The following is a 24,230-nucleotide window of genomic DNA, read 5'->3' on the forward strand; positions in this document are numbered from 1 at the left end:
TGTGGGACAGTTGCATTTGTTGTCTGACATGTTCTCAGTGTTTTGGCTCTGTAAGATTAAAGAAAGCAAGGTAGCTCCATCAGGTGTTGTGCACGGGTAAGCGTATCACAGTCCCCTGTAAGGGAACCTTATGGAGCATGTTCCTCTTGAGAAAAATACAGCTAAGGCTGGTTGACCTGTGGTTACTCTGAAAGATGATTGGGTGGGATTGTTTTTGTTTTTTACAAGGTAGCAGTTGTCCTGATCTATTTTTAGAAGCATAGTTAAAGATATCCTCTTTTTTTTTTTTCCCTGTTAATTCTGATCTTGTTCTTGTTATTCTCTTTAAAGATAGTTAAGGGCTTAAATAGCAGGCAACACTGTTTGTTGGAGAGCCCCACAGGAAGCGGCAAAAGCTTGGCGTTACTTTGTTCTGCATTATCATGGCAGCGGTCTATGTATGGTAAGTTGTTGTAATGTCTGTTTTCATCGTTGTTTTTTTTTTAACCAAAGTAAGTTATAATGAATTGTTGTTTTTCAGCCTTTGAACGTTTGGTTTCAGGAGTCTAGCTGGGTCTTTGTCCATGGTTATATGTATTGGCTTATTGGCAACGTGGCGTTAGGCAAGCAAAACAGTAACGGCCAGTACTACTAAGCAAAGTAATTGTCGTGTTAAAATGGATTTAGCTATCTGTTATCATAAGGGAATTATACGGCTGTTGAAACTTTAAAAGCAAATACCTGTGGCTGGCAGTTACACAGACTGAATTGCAAAAGAGGGGTATTTTTCAGTTCTGCAAGTTGTTACAGTTCTTTGCACTGCAGCTCTTCAAAGAGTGATGACAGCTTGTTCAGGCTGTGTAGAATGTAGAGGGATGTGAGGTTTATAACTGGTACCTAAATGAACTCTTTCGTCTTAACGGTTATGAAAGTCTAGTGCTCGCATATAATCCCGAATAGGTTTTAATGGAAGACAAATGACCGTGTCCTTTATCTTCCTTAGAGAAATCACTGCTTAAATCGTCATGTGAAAAGGAAGACAAAGAGCCAGAAGCCTTACCACTGTGTCGCTGTACGTGTCATTCCCAATCGGAGAGCAGTGAGGCTGCTACAAGTGTGAATCATGGTGCTTCTTGTTCTTCTAATAATTATGAAACAGAAAGTTCCATAAAAACTGGAAGCCTGCAAACAAACACAGGTAACTTCGTACATAGGCAGCTAAAAATCCGTTCTAGCAGTAAAATATACAGCCAACAATGTCACTTTTTATGCTTTCAAGTCAGGAACTATTTTACCATCATAGTAGCAGAGTGCTCATTGATTCTGCCCTGCATGGAATTGGTACTCTAGAAATTTCCTGTATCATGTGTCTTAACCATATTTGTAATAAATTCTATTTTTTAGATGTTGCCGCTGCTTAATGCATTTCTAGTAGTGGACATGCATTTTTTTTAAAAAAACATTTTTTTATTTTTTAGGATGCATGGAAAGCAATACCCTAGCTTCAAAATTGTCTGCCAAAAAAAGGGCATCTCTATGTGAAAGTGAGAGTGATGATTTTCAAGTAGACAGGAAGAGGATTCGTCCTTTAGAAACTGAGCAACAGGTGAGCAAAGTTTATTGGCAGTAAGATGACCCAGGCACAGCTCTCAAACAAAGCTGTCAAATACCAATCAACGTTTCAGGGAAAGGCAGAGAGAATTGTTGAGTCATATCACAGACATAATTTAGATTGACAGATTTTGTTCATTTTTGTTGTAACAAAGGAGCCCATTGTGGCATTATATTATTCATAATACCGTGTCCTAAATGGCTTCCTCCATGTTTAAACACTTAATATCCCCAAAGTGTATTTATCACCAGTTGATCTGTAATGCATAGTGAAAGTATGAGATTCTAGAGTTGAATGCTCTTGCAAATATATTTGTAAAATACAAATAATACCATGGTAGAGCTGTGTTTTATTATCTTTTCAAAATGCCTGCTTTCAAATGTAGTTATCTCTTGCCTGTGATGTGGAGTGCGGTATTTCTGTGACGTTTTCTTCATGTTCATCAGTATTGGTATCACATGATTTAGTACTTATATTCGTATGTGTGCTGTAAATAGCTTCAATTGCTTCAGAGTACTGGTCAGACAGTTTCCCGTGTCTAAGTTTTTAGATTAATATGGCTTGAACTTATTTCTTGTTATTTTAGCCATGGAAGTTTTCTTATATTTATAGTATTATAATCTCTATCAGTTTTGTAACGGTGTAAAATAGAAAACCCAAAGCTCAGCAGTAGTTAACTGTTACACGTTTTGTTATTGTACTGAACTAGTAATTAGAATTTTATAGCTCTTCCTAAGTGACATTTGTGTAGCTTAGATTTGGTTAAACTTCATGAATATTATGATGCACTGTGTTATTGGAACAGATCCAGTGGAAAACATCTGAAACGAAACACACATGGCTATTGTAAGCACATACTTCAGCCCGATATATTTTAATGCAGTACTTTGTTTTTTCTTTTCCCCAACAGGTTAGAAAACGGCATTGCTTTGCAAAGGGAGTCCAGCTAGTTGATGCTTTAGAAGTTTATAATCAGAGAAAAAATGGGGAGCTGATTGTTCATTCTGAAAAAAGTGTGAAAAACCTTACTTTTTCTCCCAAACCAGTAAGTAATGTAACATGTTTTACATCATGATTGTTAGTTCAAGAGCATTTTTTTTTGACTGTAAAGAGATTATACATAACATGTAGCTTGCTAATCGAGTTTTGCAAAACACTGTGCTTCCAGCTGCTTTATGGCCTCGTAACTTGCTTTAAAGTAATATGTTGTCACTATCTATAGGGAGAACTGCAAAGGCTTTTACTGCTAATGGTGGTGTCTAACCAACATGTTTGCAAAGTGTAAGTTATATCTATTCAAGTTGTTCTTGTAAACAGTTGGTTGAATTCTTTTAGCCACGGTTTCCCGATAGTTAATAATCTGTCTCAGCTTTCAGCCTGTAAACTTTCAATATGTGGCAGCGGTTCTATAGGATGTGTAAAATTTGTATGTTAGACCTGCATTTATAGTGGGTTTGTGACACCGTAGAAGAACTTGAAACTAGGACCATGGAAATTAGGTGAGATCACTTGACAGTTTGTGGGTGTTGCTCAACTTGCCATTCTTTGTTTTTTGGCATATGTAGTAGATGAGAGACAGCACTTCATATTGAAGTGTGTGCCTTTTAAACATTCAAAGAAATAGTGTGGAGAAAGTTGGAGCTGATCTTTACAATATATTACAACAAAGCATTACTAATAAATATTGCATGTGATTAACAAGAAAAATCCTGTGTTACTGTGATATTTGTTTTTTCTAGTAAAATGATCGCTTTCATAGCAGAGGTGTCACAGAAGTTGAGGTACAAATACGCAGCTGTTTCTGAAGCTCTCTGCTAGGCATTCTCTGCAATTCTTGGTGTTTGAGTTTTATTCATTTTAGACAAAAGCGTGTTTAAGCAAAACCAGTAGAATAAAAAATAGGACACAGTGAGAGATGAATGTGAGATGCCCAGTTACATTAGTGATGTAGCTCCCATGAGTGCTTATCAAAGGCTGTGACAGAATAGTTCTTGCCAATATTAAAATACAGGAGAACATGAAATTGTATGAGTTTGAGACAAATATGAGAGAAGAATGAGGTCTGTCCCTTACTACTTTGTTCAGTATGGAAATCTATTTCTTTTCAAAAGGCAAAGAACATTCTCCCTTTCCTATTTTGTATGTTGTTTTACAGTCATACCCATCTCTAGATAACTGTCCTTCGAAGTACAGGGATTTACATGAACGTTTGGAAATGTGCTTGGTTTCAACAAGCATTTGGATTCTCTTAGCTCTTTTCCAACAGCACTTGGCCCTTCGTATGACTGAATGTAGCTTTTATTTTAATCAGTGTTTGTTTTAACTTCGAGAGCTGCTTTCCAGTATACTCTGCTCTTGTAAACACAAAACAAGCCAACAGCTTTGGTATTGCTGTAAGAGACTGGGAGATAAATCTTTTCCTGACAGAAGTAAAGCTGTTTTCTAGGTCATTTAATGGGAAGTAATTTTTATTAGTTTTGGAAAGTTCCACAGATTTTTGAGTAGAGTATGAACGTCAGCTGGTACTTTGAAACACAGAGGCCAGCAGAGTGTGCTGTTGATTTTCAAATAAAAAGACCTTTCTTATTTCATTGTCAGATTTGCTTTGGGTACTTTGTGTGCGTCTGAAAAATTCAATTTACAAGTTCTAGAATCCTCATGTAGTGAAGAAAACGGAAAACTTTCAGTACTGTTAAAAATCAGACTATTATTCAGTGTTTTATTATTTTTAAGGAAACTCTTCATTTTCTGTAACAGTGGTTGAGCTGTAAGCTAGTGCATTATAACACACTCTCCATGGGTCTGAGTTTGCAGAAAGACAATACAGTATGCTACTCAAAATTTAAACTCTACGCTGTTTACTGCTTCTTTAGAAAGTAAAATGTAACTGAAGAAGAAATAAGCGTTTGTTTCTTTTTCAAGAATAAAAGCAGTGATAATTTCTTTAAAAAAAAATCTAAGAATGAAAGGATAAGGTACTATTTTCCTATGATGAACTTTTACTTTAGCAGACTGAGAACTTGCCTGACGTCAAGAAGCAGTTGCAAAATTAGAACCTTATTTGTCATTATTAGCTTTGCAGCTAAATTTTAGGTTTAAAACATGAAGATTGTCATGGCATAGGCTGCCAGGTATGAAAATGCTTTTCTCGTGTGGCTTATCTTGATTGAAAGTTTGCTGAGATATATTCAGTGCTGTTATTGTAATCGTGCATTTAGGATGATAGAGTCTGTAAAAACATTCATTCTGTTCGGTACATAAATGTTCTGGCATATTGTTTTGGGAAGTATAGCACCTTGAACAATGCACGCATCCTTTGTATAACTTGTTTTATTTCAGCCAGCCCTGTGCTCGAGGCTGTAGCTCCTTGTCAGGCATTTCTTCATGCAGAGCCCCCCGGAGAGGGACTGGGTGGGCACGTGCCCAGCAGGAGAGGGGCTGCCCGGTGCTGGTGTGTCAGAGCAGCACCTGCAGGGTAAGGACCTTCCCTTCTCCCAGGGTGACTGTCTGCTCTCAGCCCAGGGGCTGGGGATCCATTTCTGCCCTCTAGCTGTTAGTTCTTGTGAGAGAGGGCAGTTCTAGGAGGAACTTAAGATGAGAAGTTATACCCTTATGGTACTCTGTTACTCCTGTGAAAGCATATGGTCTGAGAAACTGGGGCAGCTGGGCTAAGGAATCCCCATTTATACTTCATTAAGGAAAAAAAAAAAAGAAGTAAACAGTAAATGGAGAGTAGTGTAACAAACACTTGGGGTATCAGAAAACAGCTGTGAAAAGAATCTGTCTTAATGTGCTAGCCTATTGCAGTTTAACATATTGCTTACAACCTCCACAAAGGAACTCGAGTGACTTCTGTTACACATTCCAGGGGACTGGCAGCCTGTTACAATCAGGGTCTGGACTCCAGAATGGGCTAATTTACCGCGATGGGATGAAGAAAGTTGTGGATTTGTATTACACGCTCTCACCTGACACCGTATCTGATCCTTTACCTGCTGACTGACGTTTTGAATGAGCTCTTTGAAGCAAGTTCCAGCTTAATTAAAACGTTTGCTTGGTTAGCAGTGATCTGTGAAAGGCTGTGATAAATATTGAACTGGGTTCACCTGCTGGTTACTGCGAGGGGATAAACAGCTGCTTTGTGTACTTTAATCAAGAGGCTGCAGCAGCAGCAGAATACTGTGCTTTTTGAGAGCATATAAAGGAATAGTTGAAAAGCTCAGGTAATGTCACTGCTGATATCTGACTAGATTGTGCTTGTGTGATATTTCACACAAGAAGTATTCACCGCTGTATCATTTAGATGGCTTTGTAACCAGGAAATGTAGATGGAGATATGAAGAGCTCCTCTTATCTCTTTGTGTTTCAAAGATCACAGCCTCGGTGTTTGTTTAGCTCTAATTTACACGTAGGACAGGTCTGTGGACTTGATTTATTCTTTTATTAATCTGACTTCTACGTTTTTGCCATCTAAATAGTGATGTGATAGGCTGTTTTATCTGCCTGCTGACAGAGGTAAAAACAAGCTGGATTAGCCCGAGGTCCATATAGTCTGGTATCTGATCTCTAACATCTGTTACTGGAAGTGTCTGATGAAATACTAAGGAAAGTAGAAGAATATATTTTTTCCTTCACCAAAAACAAATAAATAAACAAACAAATAAAAATCTCTGTCCCAGATTCAAACAGCTGAAAATGGGTTCGGGTCTGAAGCCAGAGGGTATTGTGAAATAGTTTTCTGTTGTCTTAACATTAAACATTTATACTCAACTCCCTCCCCCACCTATAGATTCTTTCATAAATAAATTGAAAAGTTTTCTAAGTTGGGTATGGTTTAGGCAGTATCTCTGCGCTACGGGTCTGCACTTTGAGGTGATGTTACTCTAGGAACTTCCACGTTGGCCCTATCCCTTTGTTCGGTCAGAAGGGACGTGCTCTCCTCTTTCTGTAGCAATGGCAGAATAACACCACCGTGTTCGTTTCTGCTGTGTGATATTGCTAGTAAATTGTCTTATAGAAATAATGAACTACAATAGCTTGTTTTTCATAAAATTTAAAGATGGCCAAACCATTTTCTAAAGGACAACAAAGAATTCAAGTGTAATAATGCAAATAACACAAACTAAACTGTTTTTACCATTTTGTTAAAGTTTCCCTTTGTTATAAAGGATGTTCTAAGAAGGTTTTTATTTATTTATTTGTTTAGGGCTGGTGGCGTCTGTGGCTTTCAGAAACGTTATGACTACTGCTGGCAGTGTTATACTTTTAATGGTCACTGTATAAACTTGGACTGATTTTTAACTTTCTTAATGTTGATTTTTAAAAAACTTTTTCAAAGTAGACGGTAACATTTTAAAACTGGCATAGTGGCTGAAGTGCTTCTTAAAGCCAGTATTATATCCATTTCAAACCTTATAACAAAATCTTTTAAGGCCACCTGTAAAATACTGTTCTTAGGTGAAAAGGCTTATAAATTACACTCTTAAGTCTTCTTATGAGAAGTATATATATTTTTAAACCCATCACAGAAGAGGTTTCTGTTCATGTGTATGCAGTTCAAATAGAATAGGAAAATGTGCATATACGTTCATATGTGTTAGACCAACTTCTGCAAAATAGCTGCTTGATTGCTCTTACTGTTTTATTACTTCTATTTGGCCAACTGCATGTGGGGCGTAGCGTTAGCAGTGAAGTACTAGTGCCATGGTGTCATCTTTGAGTTCTGCAAATCCGTTTTACCTCAGAAAACACAATTTAACTCGAATCCAGATGAAAAGCTACGTGCATTCCTAAAGGCCCTGCGGAGTAACTAAACTGCTTCTGAGGCATTACTTGTTAGCACGGTGATGTGAAGGTTGTTATTTCAAAGAGAAAAATAGAATATCCTTGCTAGAAATATCAAGGTACAATTTGCATTGCCGTTTTCTGTGCGAGTACAAACTGAGTCGAGTATTGGCACATATGTAACATATACCATATGTCAGCTGTTTCCTGCTTCGCTGCTGACAAGAGCCCCATTCATAACTCTTCTTTTTATCCTTTCGGTGAATAAGTAATTATTCAATATAGAAGGCAGGATATTTGGAACCGGCCATTTAATGTGGCAGCACAGCGTAATGAAATCCGCAGTTACTGGCAACCTGAGAGGGGCATGTAACAATTCCAGCACGGGTGTAACTTTATCTGCTTTGAGGGCCTGTTTATTTGGCACATCAGTGAACCTTTTATCCCAGTGAGTGACAGCTCCGGGAGAGTTACGTTTACATGCCTTCTATCATGTATTGTAATATTTAATGGGGGACAAGGCTGAGTGGGACCGAGGGTAATGTGAACTTGCTTTTCCTCCGAGTGGAGGCTAAAAGACAGCTTGATCCCCCGAATTGTGGTGTAACACACAGCATGATTTAGCATTTGTTTGTAATGGGTAATCTTACTGATTACAATTAAAAGGGGAGGGAGGAATATCTGAGCTGGCAGCTACACGTTGTTACTTGCACTATCAAACTGAAAACCAAATACAAATCCTTTTATACTAGAGGAATTCGTTATCTTTATAGGAGATGTGTGTAGACATGGCTACTCATGAGTCACTTGTTTGCCATGCATCTTTTCATCCTAATTATTACAATTTTGTGACAGTTGTTCAGGTATTTTACATTATAAAAGAGGTTAAAAAGATGGTGCTAGCTCAGGAAGAAAAAAAAATGTCTAACAAATATTTTACAGGATTAGTTTCTGTTTTGAACTATCCCCTATTTTGCCTTTTATTCTCATAGTTTATAGACATAATAGCATGTCAAATATGTTTCTAATGGAGTACATATGAGGTAGTCTGTTTTATCTGCAAACAGATTTCATTAAACTGTCTAGATTTCCCTTACTATACTGAAAAATGTTCTCAGTATTTTAATTTGGGTGCCTAGTCCCAAGGTTTTCTTCTTTTAAGATTCTGGACACTTCTTATTTTGTAACAGAAGTGTCCTTATGCACAAGTTGAAATGTGAGAAGTTCCTTTACTTTATTCACATGCGTATTACATGTGTAAATACTCCATGGGAGTAGCAATTCTTTCCGCAATTAGGTTATGATAAGGTTGTACCTAGCGATTGCAGAATGTCTTTTAAGAAATGTTAAAGCATGCACATCACATCCTCTCATGCCTGAAAATCTTAACTTTTTGCAGTTTGATAAGCCGACCTGGTGATTTAACAGGATATCTTCAACTATCCCAGAGGGCATTTTGTAAATAGACTATAAACAGATTTGGCATGTTCATCTTGCAGTGGGATTTTGTTAATCTTTTTTTGTTTTGGGTTACAGTCTGTCAGCTCTTGCACTGAGTGTTCCTGTTCTTCTGGAAAAGAAACTCATAAAGATGCTAGCAACACAAAGAAGAAAGACAAAGGAGATCAGTTGTTCATTCCCAAGATATTTTTTGGAACACGAACACACAAACAAATATCCCAGATTACCAGAGAGTTGAAGAGAACAGCATATTCCAGTGTCCCTATGACAATTCTTTCTAGCCGGGATCATACCTGTATTCATCCAGTGGTGTCTAGTAGTAGTACGAACAGGAATGAACTGTGTGTAGAATTACTGGAAGGAAAACATGTGAGTAATTTTGTTTCAGAAAACGACTATTTGCTTAAAAATATTAAGTGAAAGGTAGTGGAACAGTTTATTTACAATTTTGATTTCTTTAAGCTATGTTGGTTAAATGCATCTGCTAACATGGTTTAAATTAAATATCAATTATTAGAAAATGTTGATACACAGTACCAATACTGAAAAATATGTGATGGGAATAATATAGTTGATTATACTTGCAAGTTTAGCTGTAATTTCCACAAAATTTTGTTTCACTCAAATTATTTCCCTTAAAAATGATGAAGTTACACATTCAGGACTGGTGCCTTTGCACTTCACACACACAAACAACAAAAGTAAACTTTGGTAATGCTGCATACGGTGTGTGGGATAAAATTGTTGTCCAGTTATCTTTATTTTTCTAGGGATTTAGTTTCTTGTATCATATATATAAATGTTAAGAACCCTTTCTTTATCGAATTAACCACAGCTGATACCTCCGTATTAATCTCTTCATGGTATGTTTTTCATTATTGCCCATCATATAAAGTAGCTTTTAAAAATGTTCCAGTAAATAAAGCCAAATGCAGATAATGACTTTGAAGGTTTTAAGCTTACTTGTTTTTTCTGTCTGTGCTAATGTGCTTTCAGGGCAAGTCCTGTCCTTACTATCATGCTGTTCATAAACTCAGTGAACACCATGCCCTACAGTCCGCACATAACCTGTACCAAGCTTGGGACATTGAGGATCTAGTCAGCCTGGGAAAGAAGCTTCGCGCCTGTGCATATTTTGCAGCCAGAGAGCTCATGGTGGGAGCAGATATTGTATTTTGTCCTTATAATTATCTCCTAGACCCACAGATACGGGAGAGTGTAAGTATATTTTTAAGAGATTGCAATAACTGAAGTTAAAGTGAAGTTTAAAAAACAAAACCAAAACAAACAAAACCCACCAAAATATTAGGTTCACTGGCCATGGTCAACTGAAATCCTGTTTATATCCAAATATAATGTATAAATAACTCCTGGATTAAATATTTTTTTTCTTTTCTTTTTCTTAAATGGATGTTTCTGTATTCCAGGTAATGGTTCCCCTGTTCTTATATTGTAGCTAATCGGTCACGGTTTTTTTTAATCAGTGGAAAATAAACCCATGTAAATTTCACAGGTCTTGGACTTGTGGAGTGTAGTATATCCAGATTATATTCACTCAGGCTGAGCTAAGGCTTTTTTTCTCCTGTTTTTTTTTTTTCTAGGCCGCAGAAACTGGATCAGAAAGATGAAAACTTTCTGTTGCTTGCACCATGATGTAGAATAGGCATTTTTTAAAAACAGGATCCAGTTAGCTGCTGTTTCTCATTATAGTATTTTACTCTGTTTCACTAGATAATCATTTTATTTTTCAGATGGAAATTAACCTAAAAGGCCAAGTGGTTATTTTAGATGAAGCCCACAATATTGAGGACTGTGCTCGGGAGTCAGTAAGTTTCAGCGTTACAGAAAGTCAACTCAGAGCTGCTCGAGAAGAGCTAGATTCCATGGTCAATAACAACATTAGGCAGAAGGATCATGAGCATCTACGGGCTGTGTGCTACTCTTTGACAAAGTAAGGCAACTCTTTTTAATCGCATTATGTCAGTATTTTTAAAAAACATCATTTAGACTCCTTTTGCTAATGCAATTTGCTGGTTACTGTGTTGCATCAAATAAAATGCAATAGAAGTAGACTTCTGACTATGCAGTCACCTGATTTTTGTTCATTTGAGGAGTACAGAGGATTTCTTTTTGTTTTAAATCCTCCTTACTCAAGGGGAAGCATTGAAATTTGTTTAAAAATGTGCTATACTCTTGAATGTACTGATATTTATGGGGCTTACCGTCCTAGTCTATGAAGTTCAGTATGAAAATTTTACCTGAGGTGAATCAATTGTCTTTTAAACGCTTCTGTTTGCTTATTTGATGAGTAGTAATAGCATTGCTTTGTCAAAGCATTAATTAGTGCACATTTATGAAATGCTTTGGGAGCTTTCGACAGGAAGTGTTTTGATGAATATGTTTAAAGGAGCGTTAGAGAGACATTTTTTCCCTCAAGACTATTCTGTGCTGAAGCTAGAGGGAAGTTCTACCAGAACACTGTTGTCATGTATAGCTGAAATAGGAGTCATTTATTGGTGCAGTAAAAGACTGCCAACTTCGTTACAGAGAGCATCGGTAGTGACACGTAATGACTAAAAATGTCAACCGCTCCCATTATAATGGTGTTTTAAGTTGCTTCTACCTTTGCTGTATTTGAGTACTTATACAGTGCTGAAACTTTGTTTCTTGAAATTTATTCTGGGTCTTTTATCTATTTTGTCCATGCTTAAAATTGAGTAAGTTCCTAAATCTACTTTAGTAATAATCCCTGTGCCTCTGTGTTTTGGAACAGATTCATCATTTTTGAAAGTGAATTTATCAATCATGCCCTTTATTTTTCTCGTAAAACTTGGCTCAAACTTGAGCAGAGAGTTAAAGCTCTGACAAACTGCTGTACGTACAAATTCGCAGCACAGACTCGTTAAATTGTTAGAGCATTCAAGTAACAAACTCTTTGCACGTGCATGCACTGTCCTCTTTGAGCTTCTGATTATTCTGAGGCAGGAATTGTCTACACAGTGTTACTGATCATTCTTTCTCCCTGGACTATATCAGCAGAATACGGCTTTAATGATCAGCTTTTGTACTTACATTGAAACCAAAGATAAGCTGAATTTCTCAGCACCTGCCTTGCTGGAACACAAGTGTCACGGAGCTCAGTGAATAGAGAAACATGGGTGATTGAGAGAGTGCTGGTAGAAGCACGAGCTGATCAGTAAGGCAGATAGAAACTGAAAAAATTAAAAATGTTCTCCCCTTCTCTGCTTCTTTTTGCCCTTCTTCCCACAAAGGAAAAAGTAGTAAAAGCAAACAAACAAAACAAAACAAACAAACAAACAAAATAGTTAAAACCCAGAAAGCGTAGAGGTAGAATTGGAACGGGAGGATCTCAGCAGAAGCTGCGAATCATGAGAGGGGCTGGAAGGAGAACAGAAGCAAATGGACTGAAGGCAGAAGCTTGGGAAGAAGCGAAGAAAAAAAAAAGAGGGCACAAGGGCATATTTTGCATGGAGTAGGAACATGAGAAAGTTGAAACTATGCCAGAAGGTTCTGTCACCGGTGGAGAATTTGGAATTCAGCTCTCTAGTCCTTAATTTTTGAACCTTTCATTTGAGGGATTCAGGGACTGAAAGAGTTTAGAAATGCACAGCTAATGAAACCTAGAATGACCAGGTCAGTAGAATAAAAGTGAATAATGGTACCAGTGGCTTTGAAGTTAACTGAACTCTGTTTCAGTGCATGTCAAATCATCGTTTTGTTACGTTGGTGGTTGGTGGAATACACCTTGCAGTACGCTACAACAAGTAGTTTGTCATTTTTCCTGTCCTTTCTCTACCCTGAGTGTTAATGTTTGTGTCAGAGAAATGATTTTTGTTTTTCTTTTTTTGCAGTTAATTCTCCTACTTTGGAAATTTCAAATATTCAAAGTTAGTAAAAGATGAGAATAGCATGGCTGGAGATTAAATTGCCTCAAGCTTTTTAACCTTATCAGAAAAACTAAGGTTGATTGTCTTGGCAAATCTGCCAGCAGTATGTAAAGCAGTTGGAAAGCAGAAGACTGGGTGTAAATTGCCAGTAATTGGTAATATGCTGTTGCAGAAAGTGACATGGCTTTGCCAAATGCGTGGGCAATTAGAAGAACCTTATTTCAGTTATAAAGGTCTTGGGTCCCCATTCCAAAAAGCACTTAAGCATGGGCTTAGTGCCACTGAGGTGCTAAAATGACCTTTCTGAGGAGCTTGAAGATATACCAGTAGAGGTATACTTGGCAGGCTTTTATGATGAGGTGCAGATTTACAAGGACAATTTAGATGGGATGGCTTGCTCCATTGAACAAACAGTGGGATTTTCTGGTAGGAAGCGAAGGGTCAAATATACTTTCTTGAACTGAAGGCAGCTTGGAACGTTTCCTGAATCTTTTCCTGAAAATATTGCATACGCTGATTTTTACTTCAAAATTGTAGATATCTGGAAATGAAGCTAATTTTATTTATTTACTGCTTTACTCTAAAATAAATTCTTGTTCTAAGTAGAGTATCAGGTATTCCAAGTAAGCAATTTAATGTTAGATTTAATTGGATGGGGTTTATTCTAGAATTTGCCTTTTTTTGCAATGCTTTAGTATTAGGTTAGGAAGGTGATTGTATCAAGTTTGTGTTTATACCAGAACCATTTTAAAAGTATGCTAAGGCATTTAAAGTTCAGAACACGAAAACAGAAGTTTAACATTTCCTGGAATGTTTTACCCATTTATTCATTTCTTTCATACTCACCTTTTCCGATCTATAGTTTCAGGTCTTTTTGATTTTACATTTGAGGAATTGGGGCCAAATACTACACTGGTGAACTTCTGCCTGTGTTAGTGATCATCATTCCTTAACAAGATAAAGCAAATTATGAAAGAAGTAATTGGCATGGTAGTATTTATGGATTTTTGTTTGCAAACCTAGCAAAAGGGAAGGTTTTTTAATTGTTCTGTTGTACAGATGATTTACAGTGACAGGGCAGGAAATCTGGAACTGAAACAGTCACTAAGCCCTGTTGCTTTATTTGATAACGATTAACTGATTTTACAGATACATATTTTGAACTATTGTAGAAATGACAGCTGTCTTTCTGATGCCTCCTGCTTGTTGATGAAACAGACAGCTTCGGCATTTCCTGAGAAAGAGGGAGCCTGCCTGCTTCTCTAGACAGAGGGAAAAAATCTTGTAATTCTGGAGACATACTTCGGTAGTGAAAATCTTAGCTGTGCCACAGATGAGATGATCTGCATGTTTACATCCTGTTTTTAGAAGTCCTGTCACATACTGCATTGTCAGTACGGTTATAATTCTGCTTAGTTTTCAAGTTTTAGCAGAATTATGAATATCTGTAGCTAGGTTAAAATAGGCAATTTATATTGTATTGTCCAACCCTGCCTTACTGTGTATAGATATTAAAAGGAGTCATTTCGTGCCTCAAGATTTGTTTAAGAGGGAAATCTGCAATTGAGAGGATGACAAACAAAGTAATGAGTGGCTTTAAAAGCACAGCAGAAATCTTTCTTAAATGACCCTGACATCTTATAAGAACAGATTATATTCTAATCCTTCTTCCTTATTATAGAGATATTACATGATGATAAAATATAAATATATGGGGACAGGTTTTCCTCTCATTTCACTGAGCTGCCTCAAGAGCAGCTTCCATAGACATAATTTCAACAGTGGAAAAACTGGCATAAGGAAGAGCAGGATTCAGCTACCTAAATGCAGTGTTTATCACCTTCATCTCAGAAGTGTGGTGCCATTTTTCGAGGTTGTTTGTTTTGTACTTGTACTTGAAATGTATCTCTAAGTTTATGCTAAAGTTATTTCTGATTTCTCTCTTTTACAGCTGGTTAAAGGAGAGCTCTAGCCAACTTGTAGAAAGAGGGTATGAAACTTCCTGTAAGGTTTGGAGTGGAAAAGAAATGCTGAACATTTTGCACAAAATGGGAATAACCAATATTACATTTCCCATTTTACAGGTAATGCTGTAAGCTCTATAAATCAGTACCAGAGATGTTAAACATCTTAAAGTACCCATAAACTAAATGTTAACACATCTGTTACTTTACTGCAATTTTGAAAAGCTGTCTGAAAATTATACATGATGAAAACCAGGAGTAATCCATTTAAACTACTGGAACTTGTGGAGAATCTGCCTTTTAAAGGATAAAATTGATCATGTACAATTATTGAAATCGAACTGGTTAGTCAGTGATAGCTTTCTCTGTACTATCCATCTACATTTTTATTGACTGGTGAAATGTACTTAGAGTATTTTCAACTTCATCTGTCCTTTTTGTGTAAGCCAAATATGTTAAAAGAATTGTTAGTTTTCCTTCTCAATTCTGTCTTCAGTCTGACTTTACAGGTGGCTTACGTAAACTTTTAAAGCAGCGTGCTAGTTGTCTTGTATCTGTGTTAGCTTTGCTTTTGAGAAGATAACTGAGAATGTTAATATGGAATTTGTTTTGCCTCTTACAGAAACACCTTTCAGCTATCTTAGAAAAAGAAGAAAAAATATCAGTGTTTGGTAGAGAGGAGCTTATTGAGATACCGGTTGTGAGCCCTGCCACACAGATTGTGCTAAAAGGCTTATTCATGGTTCTTTTATGTCTTTTTAAAGATAATAGCAGGTCAGTGCAAATGCATAAACACCACCACACTGTTCAGGTTAATTCAGCTTACCAAATTGTCCATTTCATTTGAACAACATTTTGTTATAGTGTCCAGCTTCTGAGCAAAATTAACATTTCAAAAAGCTTTGGAAAATCTACTTATTGCGGAAGAATTTATTGAGAATTAATTTAAATACTATCAAAATACATTTTTTCATTCATGAATGAATTCAAATGTTGAAGAAATTTATTTGAGGGTTAGAGGTAAATCTTCTTGATGCATTGCCAAGTTAAATATGCTTCATGGATTTTATTTTTCTCTATAGCACTTATCATTTGACTTTTGGATACTAACGTCAGCAGTTAGTAAAGCTTTCTGATTTAGATCTTATTTTAAAAATTTTAATTATTGTGAAGTTTCATTATTTATCTAAATGGGAAACTGGCAACTGTTGAAATTTTAAACCTAGAGCAGAGTTACCTATTTCTAGGGAAAGGTTTATACACTGCACGGTCCATAGCTTTTCTTTTTTTAGACAATATAGTGTATGAGATTATTTTTTAAGCTTTAATTATAAATGCATTGTAGTGATGCTGTCTTTGATTTTTATGAGCTTAACGCTTACAGTTTGTTTAATTGTAGTTTTAATTAATATTTGTATATCTCTGTATAGGTATGCGGATGACTACAGAGTTGCTCTACAACAAACGTATACTTGGATGAATGAAAACCAGCCTGATGTTTCAGATTCCAGTGCCTTCTTTACAAATACCAAACAGAAAAGGAAAGCGCGTCATAAAACTGTAGTCCACATGCTTAATTTTTGGTGCTTGAATCCCGCTGTGGTAAGCTGGGTGGGAAGTAGAAGGGCTTAAGTGATTTTATATGATAGCAAATACATGTAAGATCTTAAAGTGATTACATCCATTTTCTGAATTCCTTCTTTTCCCTCTCTAACTTAGGCTTTTTCAGACTTAAATGATGTCAGAACAATTGTTCTGACATCTGGTACGCTCTCTCCAATGGATTCATTTTCTTCAGAACTTGGCGTGAAGTTTTCTATTCAGCTGGAGGCAAATCATGTTATTCGGAACTCGCAGGTAAACTCTGCAGAGGTGTAATGCTGTCCATTGTGAAATGAACAGTAACTTGAAAATAAAAATGGTGGCAGACTCTGTAAGTAGGAAGGAAATGTATAGAACAGACTAGATTAATGCAATTGTAAGTTTTCAAATGAAAAAGAGAGCAATACTTAGACATCCCCTCCGTGGGAAAATCTGAAGCTAAGCTATTTTGGTAATAACCATCTCATCTCAGTTACTGCACTCTCTCTTCTGTTTTTAAGTACTCAAACTCATTTGCTGAGAAATAATCTCAATGTTTTTCTACACATTTGATGTTTCATGATTTAACATAATGTAATTTCATACAGTTACTGTCAGTGTCAGTTTAGTATTAACTTTTTGAATTTGAAATACACAAGGTTTGGGTTGGCACCATTGGAGCAGGCCCAAATGGTCGGAAGCTGTGCGCCACATTCCAACATGCAGAGACCTTTGAGTTCCAAGATGAGGTGGGAGCGCTTCTGCTTGCAGTGTGTCAAACAGTTGGCCAAGGAATTTTGTGTTTTTTGCCATCCTATAAGGTAAGGAAATTTTACTTCATATTTTCCCTTTAAAAAACATACACTCTACTTGAAAAACGTAATGTGATTTTTTCTTTTTTTAAACAATATATATGAATGGTTATAGAATAAATATATTGTAATAACAATTATATTGTGATTTCTTCAATCTCATATTGGCTGGCATGCAAATTTGTTTTTGTGAAAAAGCAGACTCATATGTGTTTTCAACAATGTTTGTATCTCAGTTAATATAAAAGGAGTACTAATTTTTGTTGATTATTTTTTTAAAAAGCCAGACTGTTCTGCATTTTTTTCTGCAAAGCAAGGAGTTTTTTTCCTTCTCTGTGTCTTTAAAGCATTGCAGTCATCAGTGCAGTTACTGACAGTAACCATTAGGTGACCACATTAGACCGGGTAATGTGCAATCAGTGAAAAAAGCAGATTACTGACTATAAGTTTATTTAACCTAGCTCACAAAACTGTGCACTTATACACAATGTTAGCAATCTGTAAATAAATTTTGCATTCAATTTATTTTATTAAGGAATTTGAGGGCATATTTCAGTTTTCACTATCATCACTATTCTTTTACTAAGGTGTGTAACGTTAAGCAGTATGTGGTAGTTGATCTTATTGTATGCAAACCTGACAAACACCTCTGAAAGTTTTTTATGAGAATAGTAATCTGAATTGAAAGTATGGAGAGTCTTTGTAATGACATTTAATAAAGAAGGAAAGAGATTGCTGGACAGCTCTGGTACCCTTCCCCCTCTCACTGCCCTTATGCTTCACCGAAAGGTCACCTAGCTAAACACGTTGAGTGTTTTTTCTTTGTGGGAACACTTCCATGAACCCAGTGAAAGTATTGATAAATATAAATTGCAGACAATTGAAGGATGATATTTTAAAATCACATTGCCAATATCTTTCTATGGATGCCCTTTTTCATTCCACTTCTTCTTTTATTCTGGATTGGGTTGCCTTTAAGACTAAGAGATTAATATGTTGAAAGTACAGAATAATGTAAACGTAAGCATATTAGTGCAGGGAAAACAAGGCATTTTTCTTTCATCATCCTGCGGAATATTGCTTACCTGCACATTTGCATTTCAAAACTGCTTTTCAGAGACTTTCATGGGGAAATTGCTAGATCGCGTGAAAAACTGCACCTTTTAAAGAAATGGTTCAAGCCTATCAAGATGGCAATAATATAGCTGGTCATGTACCTCACTGAATGAACTATTATGAGTTAAGCAAATTTTTGAAGGTATCAAATTGTTTTATGAAGAGCACTTTCTACTTTTGAATAAGTGGAAAAAAAGTCTGTTTAAGTGTCTTAGAAGTTTTGAGTGCAGTGCTCTGAATTTGGAGTGCCATCAGTGTATCTCTTTTCTATCAAGTTAAACTGATGGAGTTTGAATTTAGGCATGTACATTGGTTTTCAGTTTGGTTAGTTACAGATGTGTTTTTCGGTTCAACATTCTGTTTTAGTTTTGTTTAAGAATTTCTGGCTCAGCAATGATGTTCTTTGCTCCGCATGCCTACAGAAGCCTTGCTTCTTAGATGGCTCTGTCTGTTTCAGTGCTTCACTTTCAAGCGCTCATACGCATTTTGGCCTCTTTGCCCAAAAATCTTTGTTAATTATCCCTAAGTATTTGCTTTGTAAATAATGTTAACTTTATTTTTCTGCAAATCCCATTTTAACTTAATTCAAGTAGTAAATTATATGTTACTTTCTTTGCTTGTATATAACGAGAGTACTAGAGACAGAAATTGCATCTTACTGCACTTTCATGCAATTCAATTTGAATTTCATAGACTTTAATTCATTTTAATGAAATATACCTGTATTTTCCTTTTCTGTTTTGAGAATTGTAAATTAACAGTTTCTAGCCTCAGCCACTGGGAATAAAAAGAATGGAGGTATGTGTAACACTATCCGCAGGAAGCAGAAGTAGAGAACCCAGTCATGATGCAGTGTGTCATGATGAACAGTGTTGGGAGCCTAGAGCCAGGAGGCAAGAAGTTTTCTCTCCTTGTTTGTCCTGTTAAAACACAATTACACAGTGTCAGAAATAAAATTATGGCAGAAGTACAACAAACTAAATCATTTTAACTTCTTCTAAGCCTGGCAGTTAAGGGGCTTTTATAAGTAAAGTAAAGTTTCTTCCTCTATATTTTGCCTAGAATTTCAGGTTGCTTTGTAAATGCTAAGTAATCAACCAACATTAGGTGAAAATGATGACCGATGTATTCATGTTAGTGCTGATGAAACAAACTGAACCAGAAATATAGTGATTCGTTTCAGACTTCTGAAGTGCTTAATAGAAAAAATCTTACACTCGCCAAGAAGAGATACCAACATACTTGAAAGTTTCTATGTGCGAATAAATGGAGGGCAAGTAAATTTCAAAATGTCACCACATTAACCTAATCATAAGGTGAGAAAACTGGATGCCTCTTCTAGAACATCAGAGATTAACATTATAAATGTCACCAAAGTATGTTGCTGTAGGAGCTGGCGTATTGGTCACACAGTCCTTCCAGTGCCAATGTGTGCTGAAAGCATCCATTAACGGCTTCCATTTTTCTCTGTTAGTATTTCTTCAGGTAGATTGCGACCTGGGAGATTCTGGATTTCTTTGAAAAAGTTGTCAGTTGCCAGGAGGAGTTGGTAGTCACTTGTCTACATTTTGCTCTGGCAAAAAATAGCCTTAAATCTTTGATATATCATCCATACTTCTACTACAAGGCAAAGAGATGCTATGTAGTTTCTTAGCTCTGTAGTAGCCAAGTGACCTGTAACTATCCAAATTAAGAGCTTCTCACAGTTATCTAATACCTGAGAGAAACTGGAAAGAAAAACACCACTGCCTTTTGTTTGGCTCTGTTTTGTTTGCCCATGTAACTGTTCTTCTTGCTCTACCTCCCTTAGTTTTGTGCTCAGTTACCACATTTTATTTTTAAATTGTAGTTCTCTGGGGTAGACAGGATGCCTAACGTGCATGTTTGCAGGATGACAAGCAATGCAAAGCCCAATCTCAACCTTTTGAGCATCCATTAACTGATGTAGCTGTAATGAAATGTATATGTGGCATATAAAGTAGAACTTTGTTATTGCTTCATATTTTAATGATAGTTGTATGCTTTTTGTGTAAGAAATTAATACTTAATTTTCCACATATCATATAAAAAACATTTTACTGGCAGATAATTTTTATTCATTAACAGTCAAACAGTCTAAAGCTATGCTAGTGTTAGTAAAATAACCAGTTTCTTGAAAAATGAAATAAGACCAACTCCTTTCACATCAGTGTCACTGAACTGCTGTTACCTAAAAAAATAATAATTCATCTGTCCCCTTTTCCCCTTTTTCTTTTTTTTTTTTTTTTAATGAGAGCAACTGTAGCAGAAATCCCAGAACAGTTATGCAGAAGAGGTCTGCCACCTTGTTATAGGTGTGTAATTTGAGATTACTAGATAAAGGCAGAAGTAGAGGAAAGAAGTATAAAAACTTGCCTTTATCTTAATTATTTGATTTTTTTTTTTCCCATGGAAGAGTGACTGCATATGTACAGCAAATATTTGAGACCAATAATGCGGTGGAGGAAAAAAGTATGAGAAGGAAGCAATGCATCAGATATACATCTCCACGTTTGGTAGTTTTCTGTTACAAACAACTCTGATGCCATGTTTCAGAATAGTCTACAAATAACATGATTTTTTGTAATTATCAAACTTCTGTCATGTTGACCTCTCTTTTTTTTTTTTTAAAAAAAAAAAAAAGCTTTATCTTAACATTTACTAAATAGCCATCATCCTGGTTGCGTTTTAGGGATACTTAAAAACATGCTGTTGATACTGTGCAACAAAAATGCATTTATGCGAAAATCAGTAGCAACTCCAGGAAAAACACTCTATAAAAGAGAATATCAGAAGGTGAAAAGATTACTCAGAAATCTAAGATGCTTTTAAACAAGATTAAGATAAGGACCATTAGGGTTCATGTCGCCGACCTGTCTGCATTAAGATATATCTTGCCTGGTGCCTGCATCTTAGATGATTCATTCAATATGTGTCATATCAAAGTCAAGGTATCCAGCAAGGAGAAAAATGCTAATGCTTATAAATTTTAGTGATAATCCATCATGATGAATTAACTGACCTTTCTTTAGTAGCTCTTTTACAAAATAAGCTTTGGACAATAATGTTAATGTTTTTTTTTCCTGTCTTTTTTTTTTTTTAAGGCATTGTTGGTTAATTTGTATCTGCTAATTGTTGAGTCATAATTTGGAAGTAAAATTTTTAAAAAATGATAGAATACTGTAATTGCTCAAAAGGCTTTGAATGACTTAGTTGTTAAGTTTTGCAGATGAGAAGGTAAGTATTCTTTGCTTGAGAATCAAAGATTTGCTTACTACTTTTTCCTCCCACACCTTTCAGAGTTAGTGTCTGAGCACTTTTCTCTCATTTTTTTTTTTCCTCTGACTGACTTCTCTCTAGTAAAGTTAGTCAATATGTCCTATAGAAGGCTCTCATACATCCTGTATTGGGGATGGTTTTTAGTTTTATGCCTATTTGCCTGCCCTTCATTGGGAGCTGGAGTTGAAGAAAAGGAAAACAGAACAGGCAAAGAGAAGGAGGAAACGAGAATTACAAGACTAATTGAAAGCACTGCTCCATTATCGAGCTAGCACTTTGGTAGCTAAGGGTATAATTAAAAGCAAACAAAACCACCAAAAAATCATTTTAAGTCACTTTATCGCAGATGCTGTTGGACTTGAGGCTGAACTGTAAGGATAAATATTTGCAGTACAGTCAGCTGACAGGCAATGTGGATTGTTCTGCAAATTCATATTTCCTGAAATTTCAGGTGTGTTTTATAGGCACTATTCTTGTGTTGATGGCTAAGAAGATTCAGGAGAAAAACATTCTGTAATTGTTCCTTGAACAAGGTTACAGAAATTTCAAATGTTCAGAATTAAGCACTGTTCTGGTAACTCAACCATTTAATCAAAATTTAATAAATCTCTTAAATGTAACACTTTATGATCTCTAACAAGGCTTGGAACTTGTTAGTTTCCTGAATTTTGATAGTTGCTTTATAAATTGCTCATAGACAATTTTTATGGGATCAAGCAAACCAAGTGATCTTAAGAAGAAAATCGTATATCAGTAGTTTTGCTTTATGCCCCAGCAGAACATCACCTTGGGCTATATTTGATCAAAAAGTGATTGTTCTTTTCCCTTATTCTGTAGAGGGTATGAAGTTCATTCAGCAATTTGGACTTGGCATTGATGCAGTTCTGCTTTCTTGGTTTAACTGCAATAAACGTGAATGGTCAAGAACAATAATGCTTTGCAAATGTGTTTTCTCTTCTGATTAAGATAAATCTGGATTTTTTTCCTCTTATCTCAATTGATTGCATTTGGTACTCTAGAACCCCAAATGCAATCTGTTTCAATTTAAAGAACACTTCCATATGTACTGCTGGTGATGGTAGGTTACCAGGAGCTGGTTTGGAATGTCTGGGGTCAAAATCCAGACATCCCAAGCCCCGAAAGTCATGTCTAATCTAAAAGGTGGGTGATTTTTATTTCTTTGAGTCTGGAGCATAAACCAGTTCCTAATTTTTATCCCACTATTTCTAGTTTCAAGGCAATAGATATAATCTGAGCGTAGTTCTGCCATGTTTAGTTTTCACTTTTCCATGCAAGTGAATGAGTTTTGTGCAGTGTATCTGGAACCCCACTGCTGGTTTTGGGCAGACTGAGACTCCTTGGTTTCAGTCGAGGTAGTTACTTGGAATAAACAGAAGGGACCTCCATTTAACCTCTTACTGTTGCACTTTTCTGCCATTGCAGCGCAGCGTGTCTGCATTGGATATGAGCACAAGTCCTTGAATATACGGTCTCGTGGCCTGGACATAAATGTGCCACCCCTGTATGACAGGCTGAGGGAGGGATACAGTTTCAGTATTAATTCTGAATGTCTGGCTCTTCTTAGGCTAAGACAAATCCCCCCCCCCCCCTTTTTTTAATAGAAATTGTGTGAGATTGGTAGAAAAAAAAAAGTTTGTCAAAGTGGCAGAAAGTGAATTGATCATAACAAAAAAAGAACAGAATACTTTCATTTCTAAAACTTACCTGAAACGCGGTTTTGTAAAGAAATTATAAGAAACCCATTTTTTCCTACCATCAGTAAAAAAAATGCTGCCTTCTGACAACTTTTACTTATTTAATAAATTACTACAATAAATTTACAAAAGATGGTAGTCTGTTTAGCCAGGCCTATTAAAAGCATTAAGATTTGAGCACTGGCTGTTAAAATGAGTAAATGGCAATATCACAAAGTTAAACAAATGCCAAAAAACATTTTCCAGAGTACTGGGATTGTAACAATACCATTAATGAGGGCAAAGAGGTTTTAATGCAATTTGCACATTCTAAAGTTTCAAAAAGAGGTTTTGAGTTAGTGCATTATTAATGTTCTGAACATCTGGAACTGTGTAAGAGCCATAGACATTGAGCAAGTGCAGGGTTTCCCCACTAGGTCTGATGCTGACTGATTTCCTCCCTAGCGAAAAGGTTGTTTTAAGAAGTTTGAGACAGTAAAATGACAATATCCAGATAAGAGATAAACATTCCACAGCGTCTTTTTGCTTGTAACGTGGATGGAGGAAAAATTGGAAGCCATTAGGTTTGTGCAGTTAAAAGGTGAATTTGAAATTAAATAGGAAAATTACTGTTTGCACCACAGATGGTTGCTCTGTGCTGTGGTCGCACTGGTTGCAGAAGACAGATGCAAGGAATTACCTAGTGCCACTGGTGGGCTCCATGAGATTGCCCATGTTTTTCTGTTAGCTGTATTTAGGTATAGTATGCAGAGAGAAATGCTTGATCAACAGTAATATTTGCCTTGATGTTCTTGTTGACAGCTATAGGAGTATGTTGAGGAAGAGATTTACTCCTGTAAATATTTGCAAGATGTAGGAATGTTTGCACCCAGTGTGTTTTATGGCAGAATTTTGTTCTTTGAAGTTACATAAACGTTAACTTTCTGCATCATTTTAACACTACAGAACGTAATTTAAAATATTATGGGAAACAAAGTTTGAGTGTGTCTGTAGCTTTCGAT

The 24,230-nt window shown here is 36.2% G+C and overlaps 1 protein-coding gene across 8 annotated transcripts in view; it reads left to right on the top strand.

The window, feature by feature from the left end:
- Positions 1-24,230, top strand: part of BRIP1 (BRCA1 interacting helicase 1) — a 120,440-nt gene that overhangs the window by 2,094 nt on the left and 94,116 nt on the right. For 7 of the 8 annotated variants that reach the window (XM_066979409.1, XM_066979411.1, XM_066979410.1 and 4 more), the window contains 12 exons: positions 331-442; positions 983-1,177; positions 1,458-1,585; positions 2,502-2,636; positions 8,912-9,205; positions 9,833-10,054; positions 10,588-10,787; positions 14,696-14,828; positions 15,331-15,482; positions 16,139-16,310; positions 16,428-16,565; positions 16,949-17,110. In XM_066979409.1, coding sequence (XP_066835510.1) covers positions 331-442; positions 983-1,177; positions 1,458-1,585; positions 2,502-2,636; positions 8,912-9,205; positions 9,833-10,054; positions 10,588-10,787; positions 14,696-14,828; positions 15,331-15,482; positions 16,139-16,310; positions 16,428-16,565; positions 16,949-17,110 — 2,043 coding nt within the window. Of the gene's footprint in view, positions 1-330; positions 443-982; positions 1,178-1,457; positions 1,586-2,501; positions 2,637-5,371; positions 5,815-8,911; positions 9,206-9,832; positions 10,055-10,587; positions 10,788-14,695; positions 14,829-15,330; positions 15,483-16,138; positions 16,311-16,427; positions 16,566-16,948; positions 17,111-24,230 lie in introns of those variants that run through there. The other variant, XM_066979413.1, reaches the window with a different exon arrangement.

This window comes from Anser cygnoides, chromosome 18 (genome assembly GCF_040182565.1).
Source record: "Anser cygnoides isolate HZ-2024a breed goose chromosome 18, Taihu_goose_T2T_genome, whole genome shotgun sequence".
Classification (NCBI taxonomy): domain Eukaryota; kingdom Metazoa; phylum Chordata; class Aves; order Anseriformes; family Anatidae; genus Anser; species Anser cygnoides.